Here is a 13,988-nt window from a genome sequence, read left to right as displayed (position 1 = left end):
AAGTTAAGTGGGACCTTAGCAAACTGAAAACCTCCTGCCCAACAAAAGAAACACTCCACAAAATGGAAAGCCCACACACTGAATGGGGGAGAACATCTGCAAGCCCCACGTCTGATAAGGGGTTAATATGCAAAACACATAAAGAACACATACAACCCAAGAGCATAAAAAAGGAAAACAACCCAATTCAAAATGGGCAGAAGATCTGCATCGGCATTTTTCCCACGAAGAACCACAGATGACCAACAGGTACGTGAAAAGATGCTCGGCATCCCTCAACATCAGGGAAACACACATGAAAACCACAATGAGGGGCACCTGGGTGGCTCAGTGGTTAAAGCCTCTGCCTTCAGCTTGGGTCATGGTCCCAGGGTCCTGGGATCGAGCCCCGCATCGGGCTCTCTGCTCAGCGCGGAGCCTGCTTCCCTTCCTCTCTCTCTGCCTATTTGTGATCTCTGTCTGTCAAATAAATAAAAATAAAAATCTAAAAAAAAAACAACCCACAATGAGATATCACCTCCCACCTGTCCGAATGGCCATCATAGAAAAGACAAGAGATAACAGGTGTTGGTGAGGACGTGGAGAAAAGGAATCCTCGGGCACTGGGGGTGGAGATGCAAACTGGTGTTGCCACTGTGGAAAACAGGATGGCGGTCCCACGATAAATGAAAGAACTACTGAATGATCTAGCTGTCCCACTTCTGGGTATCTGTCCATCCAAAGGAAATGAAAATAGGATCTTGAAGGGACACCTGCACCGCCATGTTCACTGCAGCATTAGCCACAGCAGCCAAGACATGGAAGCACCCCAAGCCTCTGTCCACGAGGAGTGGATCAGGAAGATCTGGTGTATGTATACAGTGGCATAGCATTTAGCCAGGAGAAGGAGGAAATCCTGCCATTGGCAACAACATGGATGGACCCTGAGGGCACGATGCTAAGTGAGATAAAGTCAGACGGAGAAAGACAAGTACTGTATGATCTCACTCATGTGGAATCTAAAAAAGCTGAACTTAGCCAGAGTAGAGAGTGGTAGTTATGAAGGGCGGGTGGGTGGGGGAGACCGGGAGACACTGGTTGAGGGCACAAACTTCCAGTGATAAGATTAGTAAGTTCTGGGGATCTGAAGGAGAGCATGGTGATTGTAGCTAAAAATACTGTATCGTATACTTAAACGTTGCTCAGAAAATAGATCTTAAATGTTCTCGCAACCACAAAGAAATGGTGATTTTGCGATGGTATAGAGGGGTTAGCCAACACCACGTGGTAATTCTGTTGCACTGTGTAAATCAGCACCTGTCCACCTTACCCTCCACCATGTTCTGTGTTGACGGTACCTCAAAAAATCTGGAAGAATTAAAAAGAAACCTGGAAGAGGGAAGAGGAGCACACATCTTGGGGGCGTGGGATTTGTGTCGCTGTCACTCTGACCTTCCATCCTATGGGGCTGAGGTGGTCAGAATGGCCTCCTACATAAGTGGGTCTTCCCGGATGATGCTTGAAAGTGGACGAGCCTCTGTTTTCACTTAATTTTCATCACTTTGCAGAATCTTTGCTGAAAGCTTACTAGGACCTGGCATTGTGCAAGTCACTGGACACAGAGACCCGTGTGGATCCATGGCCCCGTATACCTCATGGCCACGTGACAGTGACGGCGTCTGTGAGGAGCTACAGTGGAAATCAGGTAAGTCTTTGAACTTGGCCAGCTCCCCGTGAGGGGACCACTAACTCCAGTGGGGGCTCATCCCACACCAGGCACCGCTTACAGTGCCTCCCGTGTCGCCTCCCGTTCTCCTTGTGGCGTCCCTGTGGAGGCAGGCGTGAGTCATGCTGCCCCATTCTACAGAGGCAGATGCCGAAGCCCACAGGGCCGGGAAGGCGGTGGCCTGGGTCTGCGCTCAGCTAGGCCCCACGATGCCACATGGGACTCAGCTGTAGGTCCCCTCAGACCCTCCCTTTGATGGAGTCACCCAGAGCCCCTCTGGAAGAACACTGGCCCCCCTCACCTCTCCGTGTCCTTGCTGAACTGTCCCTTCCCCACGTCGTTGACTGCACAAAGGCGGAACTGGTAGGAGCGTGCCGGCACCAGGCCCTTGACCATCACCGAGGTAGCCTCGGGGTCCACACTGGCCAGGAGCACCGTCCAGGGGGCATCTACGAGGACAGAGGGTGCAGGCAGAGGGGGACATCCCGGGAGGCCCTGCTCCCTACCCCATTCTAGCAGAGGACAGCCTCCTGGACTTGGTCCACTAGAGGCTTGTCACGTCATTTTTCTGGGTCCCCTTAGCCCACCTGTCCTGGGAGGCTGGAATGCCCTGGGGAGGAAGCAAGGGCTCACAGGAACGGAGATGCACCTGCCTTTTCTAGCTGCCCCCATCCCCCAACTGATGAGCTCCAGGCAAATTGTATTTAAAACATCATTCAAATGAGGCCTGCTAATTTTGGAGTTCACAGCTTGGGGTCTTGGAGGATAAAAAGCAAAAAAATCGCCACTGCCTGGGAGGCTCTGGAGTGGCAGGCCCTGCGTGTCCCCTCCCCCCCACGGTGATGTTATGCCACTGTCACAATGACCAGGGGAGGCACTGGCCAATGCTCATTTTGCAGGGAAGCTGCAGCTTCCAGAAGGCCTGCTCAAAGGCAAGGAACTGGGAAGCAGGGGAGCTGGAGCCAGGCCCCAGGCTGACTCCCTGAGTCCCTGCTCCCTGCTGGCTGGGGAGGGGAAGCTTACTGTTCTCCGACATTTCCAGGATGTAGCGGAGCAGGGGGCTGTTGCCGTCGAAGGGCTTGGCCCACGTCAGGTTGATGGCCCGTCTCTCTGCGGTGCTGAGGGTTGCCACAGGGTGCTCTGGGGCGTGAGGCAGCTGCCTGGAGGAGAGATATGGTGGGGTCACCTGGGAAGCCTGGAGTCAGGGGACACACAGGTGCCTGGGGTTCAGACTGAACGTCACAACTGCCTGTGCTCAGCCATATGGCTCCGCCTTTGGGCTGGAGGCTCTGGGGACCGCCCCCCATCCCCCCCGCACCCCGCCCCGTCCAAAGCCGTATCCAAAGTCCCCAGCTCTTGACAGAGGGCTGAACTGAGCTGGGGGAAGGCCTTGGAGGAGGCCTGGTATGTCCCCAGAGGGCAGCGGACCCAGGTCCCACATGGCCTGGGCATCTGCCAACATAAGCCTCCTGTTGTGGCCTGTACCCCCTACGCTGGGGGCGGAGAGCCCTTACCGGACACGCAGGTGGGCACTGCGAGAGTCATTGCCTCCTGCGGACAGCACCCGGCAGGTGTACGTGCCGATGTCCCCCGACCACGTCTGCGAGATGTGCAGGGAGCCGTTTTTGTCGAGACGGATGCGGGGGCTGCTCTCCGTGCCCAGGGCGGCCCCGTCCTTCTCCCAGACATACCTGAGGGGAAGGAGCAGTGGTCAGAAAAGAGGGGTCGGGAAGTAGGGTGCCCTGCCGGGGCTCAGCCTGGGGCTGGTCTGGAGCAGGGCCCCAAAGGTGGCAGGGCACTCCCCAGGAGACACAGGCCCCCTGGGGCTGGTCCCGGGTGGGAGCACGAGGGGGGGGGCACCCGCACAGCCTGCAGCCCTCTGTCCCTGTCGCAGGGTGCTCTGTCCAGGAGGCTTAGCCCACGAAGCCATTATACCTCCTGTTCAGGTCTAGGTCAGAGCCGTGTTGCTTTTAGCCAGAAGTCACCGCCAAGCAGCCAGCAGGAAAGAGCTGGCAAAAGGTAATCTTCCAAAGAGGTTAAAAAGAGTACAGCTGGAAGAAGAATGAAAGTTTCCGCCCAGACTACATTTTGGAATTAGTTTTATGAGGGGAATCATTAGATCAATGCATCACCGTGACAAATTGACTTTAGTGTCCAAAAAATCACTTTAGCTTCGGTCAGTCAGTACAAAGGGGGACTTGAGAAATTACACACATGCCCGTGCCTGACAATAAGAAATATCTCCCCTGGAATGATCCTGGAGGAAATACAACTATTACTGTCATCCGCGTAACGTGGGGTGCCAGTTCTGGGGAGCACGTCATGCTGATGCCCTCCCGGGGCAAGGCTGGCCAGGGTGCCGGGAGCCAGGACAGGGAGCCAGGAGGGGGCCTGGGCGGTTTTGCACATGACCCATCACTCGCTCAGCCGGGGACTCTGTGGCCTGAGCCACGAGGTGTGCAGCTATCAGTATCAGAGAATCTAAAACTGCTGGGGAGAATGAGCCTATAATATTTTTTTTTTTTTTAAGATTTTATTTATTTCTTTGACAGACAGAGATCACAAGTAGGCAGAGAGGCAGGGAGAGAGAGACGGGGAAGCAGGCTCCCCTCTGAGCAGAGAGATTGATGAGGGGCTCGATCCCAGGACCCTGGGATCATGACCTGAGCCAAAGGCAGAGGCTTTAACCCACTGAGCCACCCAGGCACCCCGAGCCTATAATATTTTTAAGTTAAAAAAAAAAATCAGAAAATCGCAATTGCAAATAAAAAAATAATTTACAAATTACAAATTGCAATTACAAATAAAAAAATTTAAAAAAAATTCAGGGCAAGAAAACTGAAAAGCTTTCCATCACGGGGAACCATGAGTAACAGCGGAACATCGCCATTTCAGACTTTTCTCCCCTGCCCCGAGGGGGCCTGGCGCCACAGTGCTGTTGTGCTCCATCCGAATTCAGATTCCCCGGTCAGATGCTGCCTTGGCCACTTACCAGCTTCGTGATCGTGTGTTTACAGCCTCCCTGTGCCTTTGTTTCCTCATTTGTCCTACGAGGAAAAATAATACCACCCACCTTCTAGGGTTGCTATAAGGATAGTGTAAGTTCAAAGAAAAGGCTTCCCCCGTAGTAAGGGAGCCACAGAAGAGAGCCATGGATTTCCACTCTCAGAGCACAAACTGGTAAATAATGGGTAGCAACAAAGTATCCCAGACTCTTTTTTGCAATGTGACCCCTTCAGGCCCTGGTTTGTTCTGGTTTGTACTGGTTTGTACTGGCTGCTCGGCAGGACTCACGTAGCTGCTCAGCAATTGTTCCCGCCCTTCTGGGAAGGGCTCCTTGTTCTCTCACGTTATAGTTAATGCTGTGAGGAACATCCTTGCAGCAGATTTCCATACCTTCTAAATCATTTCCTCCGGGATAAGTTCTCAGCAGTGAAATTGCAGAGTTAAATTTTAAGGCTTTTTATATACATTTACAAAGTGTCAGACGTAATCACCTTCAATTCATCTCCATAGCTAGAAAAGAATCATCCTTGACAGCGCTGATGGCACGTGTAGAATTTTACTTAAAAGGAAATCTAGGGGGCGGGGAGTAATTCCTGCTTAAGCAACAGCCTATGGTAAACAGACGTTCTTGGCCCCAGGACGTGGTGTCTTAGGAAGGGAGTATCACCACCTGTGGAGTGTTTGCGCCCAAACAACTAAGCCCGAATCTAATCAGCCATTTACTTGAGTCTAACTAGAAATACAAGGGGAAGAAGAACAGGTGTACTGCATCACGAAAGAACAGCTGGCCAAAGCGGTGGTCGGCAAACTGTGGCCCCCTGCCTGTTTGTGTAAATAAAGTTTTACTGAAACAGAGACATGTTCATTTGTTTGCACCTTGTTTGTACAAACAAGACTTGGAGAGCTGTGACAAAAGCTATCCAGCCTAAATATTTACTCTCTGTCCCTTCATTAAAAAAAAGTTAGCTGGACCACTGTCCTGTAGAACCTGGTTCTGCAACTAATTAACTGCAGGTAGACAAAGCAGTCATGAACCCAAACATTAAAAGGAGGGGGAGGGGACTGTGTAGAATGAAGGAGACACACCAACAAAATGCCACGTGTGGACCTTGTTTCAGCCCGGAGTTAAACCAACCAACTTTTAAAAGGACACCTCTCAGGGAAGCCTGGGTGGCTCAGTCGGTTAAGCCACCCCCTTCAGCTCAGGTCATGATCCCAGGGTCCTAGAATCGAGTCCTGTATTGGGAATCCTTGCTCAGCAGGGAGCCCGCTTCTCTCTCTGCCTCTGCCTGACACTTTGTCTGCTTGACTTGCACTCTGTCTCTCTCTGACTAAAAAAAATCTTAAAAAAAAAATTCTCTTAAAAAAAAAAAAGACACCTCTCAGATAATCAGGGACGTTGTAATATGGTATTACAGACATCAAGGGATGGTTCATTGTATTCTGTGTGACAGGGACATGGTTGTTATGTTTCAAGAAAATTCCTTTTAAGTAAGAAATGCACATTGACATATTTAAAGGTGAAATGACACGCTTGAGATTTGCTTTTAAAATACTGCAGTAAAAAAAAGTGTGGATGGATAGGAGGAGACAGGTGAGCCAAATGCCGATAATCACTGAGGCCAAGAGATGGGTATGTAACCAAAGAATACAAATGTAGGGATCCAAAGGGGCACCTGCACCCCAGTATTTGTAGCAGCAATGTCCACAACAGCCAAACTGTGGAAAGAACCCAGATGTCCACCGACAGATGAATAGATAAGGAAGACCAACATATACAGTGGAATACTATGCAGCCATCAAAAATGAAATCTTGCCATTTGCAACGAACAATGTGGATGGAACTAGAGAGTATTATGCTAAGTGAAGTAAGTCGGTCAGAGAAATAAAATTATCTTATGATTTCACTCATATATAGAACTTAAGAAACCAAACACAGAATCATAGGGGAAGGGAAGGAAAACTAGAACAAGACAACATCAGAGGGAGACAAACCATAAGAGACTCTTAATCATAGGAAACAAACTGAGGGTTGCTGGAGGGGAGGGGCATGGGAGGGATGGGGTAACTGGGTGATGGACATTAAGGAGGGCACGTGATGTTATATAAGATGGATGAATCACTGAACTCTACCTCTGAAACTAATAATGCACTCTATGTTAATTAATTGGGTTTAAATAAAAAAAAAAGAAGCTGGGCACGCAAGGTCTGATGATCTGGGTGTCTCTACTCTGGGCTATATTTGAAAATTCCCACAGTAGAAAGTTAAAAAAAAAAAACAAAAAAAAACAAAACGACAACTCATGAGTCCATTTAATTCAGGGTAGAAAATTTCCAAAATCATCTGTAATTATATAGCTGGCTATTAAACAATTTTGATGAGCAATTTTCAGGACTTTCAGCTTTAAATAATATTAGATAGTCCTCAGGAAATCAAAGAAGGGCAAAAATATTTAGTTACAAGGACATTCATCATAATGTTTCTTTTTTCTTTTTTTTTTTAAAGATTTTATTTATTTATTTGACAGAGAGAAATCACAAGTAAGCAGAGAGGCAGGCAGAGAGAGAGAGGAGGAAGCAGGCTCCCCGCTGAGCAGAAAGCCCGATGTGGGGCTCGAACCCAGGACCTGGGATCATGACCTGAGCCGAAGGCAGCGGCTCAACCCACTGAGCCACCCAGGCGCCCCTCTTTTTTTCTTTTAAAGTAGGCCCCACACCCAGCATGGAGCCCAACATGGGGCTTGAACCCACGACCTTGAGATCAAGACCTGAGTTGAGATTGAGTCAGATGCCCAACTGAGCCATGCCCTGTGATGTTTCTTAATATTAGCAAAAAACTGAGAAACAGCCAAATATTCAGCATTGGGGAACTGGTAACAAAAATTATGTTACATCCACACAAAGGACGAGTGAATAATCATATAATGAGGTCTATACAAGAATATTTATGGACAAGGGAAGAGATTCACAATGGGTTCTTAGGGGAAAAAGCAGACAGAGTGTGTCTCTAGGTTTTTTATAGATGACACTCTAATATTATTACCATTATATTATTATTATATTACTATATTAATATTATTAAAATTATTGAGAGAAACAGATAAACCTACTTCTCTTCTTTATCCCTCCCTTTCCATTTTTGGGGCTTATCTGCATTTTCTATATTTCCCTCCTATAAAGGGTATCTATTAGCTGTATAATTAAAAAAAGCCAATGGAAATATTGATTAGTATTATCAGTGGCCACAAGTGGATTGCTCAGACTGGGTTTCGATCTCGGCTCAGATACCTAACAGAAGAGTTTCTCCTAAGGTCGTTCTGGAAGCTGTCTGGGCAGGCAACCTGCACCTGCTTGGGCTGTGACCCCTGGACTCTGGCTTGATCTTGAGGAGGGCACAGAACACAGAATTAAGTGGCCATCACTGTAATTTGACTGAGTTGCTTTTTGGGTCCTTTCTAGCTTGTCTGGTCAGGGAACTCCCGTGTGTTCCCTAAATCTCCAACAGGGTTTCAAGTCCAAGGAACGGGTGGGAGATAGAGGGGTGGGTTTGGCCACAGACTGACAATTTTGGGGCCTGCGGGACCAATTCTGTGTTCTCTCCCCATCGAGGAGATTGCCCTAGATGGGGAGTTCCATTCTAAGGCCAGGAGTCCCTAGTGAACTGGAATATGGTTTTCCCATTTGTGGGTCCCTAAGGGTCCTTGGGAGGTGGGCTGGAGCTGTATTGCAAGGGGTCCCCGAATCCCTTTGCTCATCAGGAACTGTCTAGACAATGACTAAAATACGCAACTATTTTCCAAATGCTAGCTGGATGCTATTTTAATAAATAAAACACCAATTTCAAGCGTTGTTGAATTTATATATAATTATATATAAAATATGTAAATAACTATAAACTATATAAATAAATAAATATAAAAATTATTAATAAACCCTTTATTATTATAAGGTTTTCGATTAATAGGGGCTAAAATTACAGCTACCACTTAGGTGTGGGCCTGAGATACACAGCAATATTCTCTGGTGGTAGGGGGATGTGCGGAGTTCTGGAGAACATTTTTATAGTTAAGATACATATATGTGTGTGTGTGTGTGTATATATATATATATATATATATATATATATATTTATTTATCTTTTTACAAAATTTACTAATCCCAGTTACAAGCATATTTTGTTTCTTGCATTGACAGTATTTTAATGACATCTATGTTAAGGCCCCTGCTTGCAAACTGGGGGCCCGCAATGGATTCTCAAAGAATGGGTGTGGGTCTAAGTCTAGTATCTTTTTTTTTTTTTAATTAACATAGAATGTATTATTTGCTTCAGGGGTACAAGTCTGTGAATCGTCAGTCTTACACAATTCACAGCACTCGCCATAACACATACCCTCCCCAGTGTCCATCACCCAGACACCCCATCCCTACCCACGCCCCCCTTCAGCAACCCTCAGTTCATTTCCTGAGATTAAGTCTCCTATGGTTTGTCTCCCTCCCTGGTCCCATCTTGTTTCATTTTTCTCTCCCTAGTCCCCCCAACCCCCCGCCCTGCCTCTCAAATTCCTCATATCAGAGAGATCATATGATGATTGTCTTTCTCTGATTGACTTATTTCGTTTAGCATAAAAGTCTAGTGTTCTTTATGCCAACCTTGGCTTCCTGGGGCCCATTTGGTGTGGTCGTATAGACTGTTATATGCCCAATGGCCACCAGATGGCGCCCCAGGATGCAGCTGCCTCCAGAGCAGTGGGGGCCAAGCCTCCCAGGTGGCACCAGCCGGCCCCTTCCAGCCAGTTGCTTTGGCAGTGATATTGGCCATAAGACACAGAAGCAACATGGAGGGGATATTTGTTTCTAAGAAAGTAGTTAATTTTTTTACTCAGCATCCCGGAGTTCAAGGGAGAGCCCGGAAGGGACCACTTTCTCCCGGTCTTAGTTCCCCAAGACCTTCCTGGGATTGGCCCAGGTGTCTGCAGCCCAGGCGCAGGAGGGATTCTGGCTTTTACACACGTCTTGGCTGCTGCTGTCCTATCTCCAGTGGCTTCCCTGGGGGGACCTGTTCCCTTCAAGCCAAGTAGCTCACCAAGGTCCCAGCTCCCAGGGTGGGTGGTGGGGTGGCCGCATTTTGGGGTGCTTTCCTCTCACATGTGTGTTCTGCCCTGGCCTATCTCTGCTCCCACGCCTGTTTACCCAGACCCAGCTGGTGTCCACTTGAGGGGGGCAGAGGATCTAAGATCTGGGTCAAAGATTGGGGTAGAGTGAGGTCCCGTGTCATGGCAAGAACACCTCAGAGTCTCCATGTGTCACCAACCACAATGGCTCGTCCTTCGCGCCCCTCCCTCCTGCATCCCTCCCTCCTCCACTCTTCTGCATCACTACCCCGCCCCCCCAAACATGGCCCAGTTCAGTTCAAGCTAGCTCAGCCCTGCCCTAGCTCTGCAGGTGGTCCCCCCAAGGCACAGTTTGGCCCCACAGTCACACTTAACCTCCTTGGTGTCGACAGCTATCCCTGAAGCCACCCTCCCCTCTAAACGCTTCCGTGGGGCCACAGCAGAGGGAGTACCTGACGGTCACCCGGGGGTCGTGGGTCACTCCGCACACCATGGAGGCCTGGGTTCCCTTGATGACACTCTGGTCCTGGGGAGGCTTGGTGATGCGGGTCCGGGCTGAAAGACGGCAGGGACACAGGGTGGTGAGAAGGGGAGCAGACGCAGAGGAACAGGTGAGAGGCAGGTGTGTGGGGAAGGCATCTTCAGGTGACCCGGGCCCGTGTGGCTAAATGCCACGGGCAGGTGAAGGCAGACCCAGCATGTGGACGCCTCTACCGTGGTGGGTGACTCAGAATGCTAACGAGGACAACGTGGCTCCATGGCCCTTGCATTCTTGGAAGCCACGTTCTGAGTGGGATCTCACTGAATCTTCCCCCAGAAACCCTTGGGAGGGATGAAGGAATGGAAATCGGAGACAATCGGCACATGGGCGGTCCAGCCTGGGTAACAACAGGATCGTCTGATTCCCGGTCTGCGGCCTTGCGAGCCAGCCCACCAGTGCTCGGCCTCCCTGGGGGGCCCACGGTGCGGATCTTGGGTGGGGATCCCAGGCGGTACAATCTAACGATGCAAGGGGCGTGAGAAGCTTCCCGAAAGCTGGGCCCAGCACCCGAGCGTCCACGGTCAGGTCTAGCTGGTGACCTGTCTGGGTAAATATTCTTGCAATGGAACCCGGCCACGGCCAGTGGCAGCGGCTTTTGATGAAAGAGACAAGTCAGCCGAGGGGCTGGGACTGAGGCTGTCTAGCCCACAAAGTCAGAAAGAGGGACTCTCTGGCCCTTCGTGTGGCACCGTCCGCAGAGCCCTGGCCTTCCTGGTCCCTCTCCTCTGGCTTCATCTGTCCCTGCCCTTCTCAGATGGGGGGCTGGGGAGGCAGCCGTGGGGATGAGGGGCGCTGGCGGCGAGAGCCCGTGCTCGGCACACACGCACCCACGCGTGGACGTGTCAGGTGTCCCCAGTCTGCACACTCACCCCACACAACCAGGTCAGCTGAGGCTTCGTCGACCCCCCGAGAGTTGGTGGCCAAGCAGGTGTAGGTCCCGGCATCGGAGATGTGCGTGGGGCTGACGAGCAGACTGCCCGACTCCAGCAGCGTGAAGCGTGGCAGCTGGACCGAGCCGCTGGCCAGGATACGCTCCCCTGAGGGTGACACGGGGGCGGGCTCAGAGTGCGCAGCCCCTCCCCTGGCTCTCTGAGACCTCCCAGCTCCTGCTCCCTGGGGGCTCTGGGCAGGTGCTCTCAGGCCGACCCCGGCTTTGGAAATGCTGGGAGGGCCTGGCCGGGATGGGCGCTGAGGTCCGGGTGGGTTTCTGACAAGGTGACGGGCACAAGGGCACTCGGTCACAGAGCCCGGGTCTCCTCGTGTCTCTCCACCCACCAGGCTGTCTGCCCTTCACCAGAGAAGGCCAGGGACTGTCTCCTGATGCAGCCAGGCACAGCTCTCGGAGACAGCTGGCATCCGGGCTGGGGGGAGGGGGCAGACAGCTCTGACAAGGTGGTGACGGGCATCCCGCTGCAGGATGCTTCTCGAGAGTCACCTTCAGGAGAGCGGAAGAACGTGATGGATGGGAGCAACCAGGAGCAGAGGCAAGGTGGATGGGAACGGGGATGGGGACGGGGGCAGCCCTCCCTCCGCGGTGGGACCTGGGGAGGCCTGTTGCCTGGGAGAGGGGTATGGGGTCTGCCCTGTGCAGGAGCCCGGGAGTGCAAGTTCGGATTATTGTATCTATTGTATTCTTATTAAAAAAAAAATTTGTTTATTTAGTTGAGAAAGGTGGCAGAGGAAAGAGCACAGAGGGAGAAGAAGCAGGCCCCCTGCTGAGCAGAGAGCCAGACATGGGGCTCGATCCCAGGACCCTGAGATCACGACCTGAGCCGAAGGCAGGTGCTTAACCGACTGAGCCACCCAGTCTGTACAGAGGGGCATCTCCACGTGCAAGGCTTCGGGTGTGTCTCTCTGCACACACGGACAGGAATAGCAAACTAATGAGTGTGGCAGGAGAGGGTGCTCGTGTCCATACGTGTACCTGGCCGTACTTACGCTCATTCCACAAGCACTTATCGAGCAATGACCATGTGCCCGACTCTGTCCCAGGTCCTGGGGAGACGGCAGTGGACAAAGCTGAAAGCCCTGACTCTGCGGGGCGTCAGGCAGTAAGTGGCTGGGATAGGCAGTTTATCTTGTATATTAGGAGGTGGAAAAATAAAGCGGCGGTGGGGGAGGGTCATGGGGGACCGGGGGGTGGGGGCAGGTGAGTCCTGGGGAGAAGCTTCGTTGTAGCAGACTTGGAGGTGGGAGGGAGTGACTGCGTGTGTGCATGCGTGTGTGTACACGGGGAGAGCCTGGAAGGCGAGTTTTTGAAACAGGGGTGGAGGAGGCACATGGAGCAGGACCATTTCATCTGGGCTGGTGCAGGGGTCCAGAGCCCTCTGTGCCACCTGCAGGAGGGACAGCGCCCACCGGCATTCACAGCCACCATCACAATATGATCATCAAGCCACTGTCATTCACTGGGCTTCACCGCTGCCCTTGTTCCATCCTCATGCCAGCCCGGGTTATGTGTACTATGGTCCTCAGTTTACAGATGGGGGCCCTGAGGCTTGGAGTGAGTAAATAATTCACCCCAGGTCACCAGTGTCAGAAGATGCAGAGCTGGCCCTTGAGCCCAGCAGGGTGGCATGAGGTGCATCCTGTGGTGTGAGAGATGGATGCCCTCCTGGTTGTGCAGTGCACGACCTTCACAACTGGACAAAGGGAACCCAACCTGGCTGGCTCCAGAATGGAGCTCTGAAGACTACCCTAGAGGGTCACAGGGCCACAATGTCCGAAGGAGATCAGTCCCATCTACCTTTCTGCCAAGTGATGGCTGGCCGGGGCGCCCCTGAAGTCTCGCAAGCCAGCACCACCGACATGCCATCGATCACTGTGCTGTCCAAGGGGCCCCTGGTGATGTTGGGGGCGATGCCTGCAGAAGGAGACAGAAGCCTCTTAGCTACACCCTGGAGGAGGCCCCACAGCCAGAAGAACAGGTCCTCGTCCTGCCCTTGCCACTCTGGCTGCTGTGGGTGCCCCCACAGACAAGGATGTGGATGTCCTGATGGGGCCCCGTCACTGGGAAAAAGCCCAGAAGGCCTGTGAGGGCTCCCTGTACCACCTGCCCTGTGGACGGACCCAGGCTACACTACTGCCCCAGCCTGGATTCTTAGGCCTCCATTTGGGGAAACTGAGGACCCCCGAGGGCAGCTCCCACCCTCCATTCCAAGAAAAATGGGATGTGTCCTTCATCGAATAGGACATTGAGGCTCCGGTTTCTTAAAAGAAAAAGTGGTTATGGCCAACAGAAGAACATGACCCACTTTTCACAAGGCTTGGCCCTGGAGAGTCTGCGGCCTGGCTGAGCCATGGTTCTTCAATGCTAAGTGCAATCTTCTGGCTTTGGGCTTGCCTTCCCTAGCCTGGCCCTCAGGGAACCGTCCGGTCAGATGTGCATGGGGCAGAGCTCAGGGAGGGACCAGCACCAGCTTCACTGGCTCCCATCAGAGGCAGGAAGCAAGACAGCGGCCCTTCTGCCCTCTAGCCCTCTGCCTTGCGGTTGCCCTGTTTGAGGACCTCTGTGGGTCTTTGTGATGAGCCAGGACGGACTCAAGGAGGCTCATGATCATATGTCCTTTGGCTGCTGAGACAAAGAGCCCAGCGCCACTCTGCACGCACACCGAGCTCGGCCGTC

General features: G+C 51.8%; 1 protein-coding gene across 3 annotated transcripts in view; it reads right to left on the bottom strand.

The window, feature by feature from the left end:
- SDK2 (sidekick cell adhesion molecule 2) overlaps positions 1 to 13,988 on the bottom strand; it is a 252,097-nt gene that overhangs the window by 63,092 nt on the left and 175,017 nt on the right. For all 3 annotated transcript variants that reach the window (XM_047708154.1, XM_047708155.1, XM_047708157.1), the window contains exons 10-15: positions 13,110 to 13,226; positions 11,233 to 11,400; positions 10,275 to 10,377; positions 3,220 to 3,396; positions 2,729 to 2,865; positions 2,007 to 2,154 (exon numbers count right to left, since the gene is read on the bottom strand). In XM_047708154.1, the coding sequence (XP_047564110.1) occupies positions 2,007 to 2,154; positions 2,729 to 2,865; positions 3,220 to 3,396; positions 10,275 to 10,377; positions 11,233 to 11,400; positions 13,110 to 13,226 (850 nt within the window). The remainder of the gene's footprint in view (positions 1 to 2,006; positions 2,155 to 2,728; positions 2,866 to 3,219; positions 3,397 to 10,274; positions 10,378 to 11,232; positions 11,401 to 13,109; positions 13,227 to 13,988) is intronic.

The sequence above is a fragment of the Lutra lutra genome, chromosome 16, assembly GCF_902655055.1.
Source record: "Lutra lutra chromosome 16, mLutLut1.2, whole genome shotgun sequence".
Taxonomy (NCBI): Eukaryota; Metazoa; Chordata; class Mammalia; order Carnivora; family Mustelidae; genus Lutra; species Lutra lutra.
The sequence above is the reverse complement of the archived record's forward strand: the minus strand, read 5'-3'. Positions and strand labels throughout refer to the sequence as shown.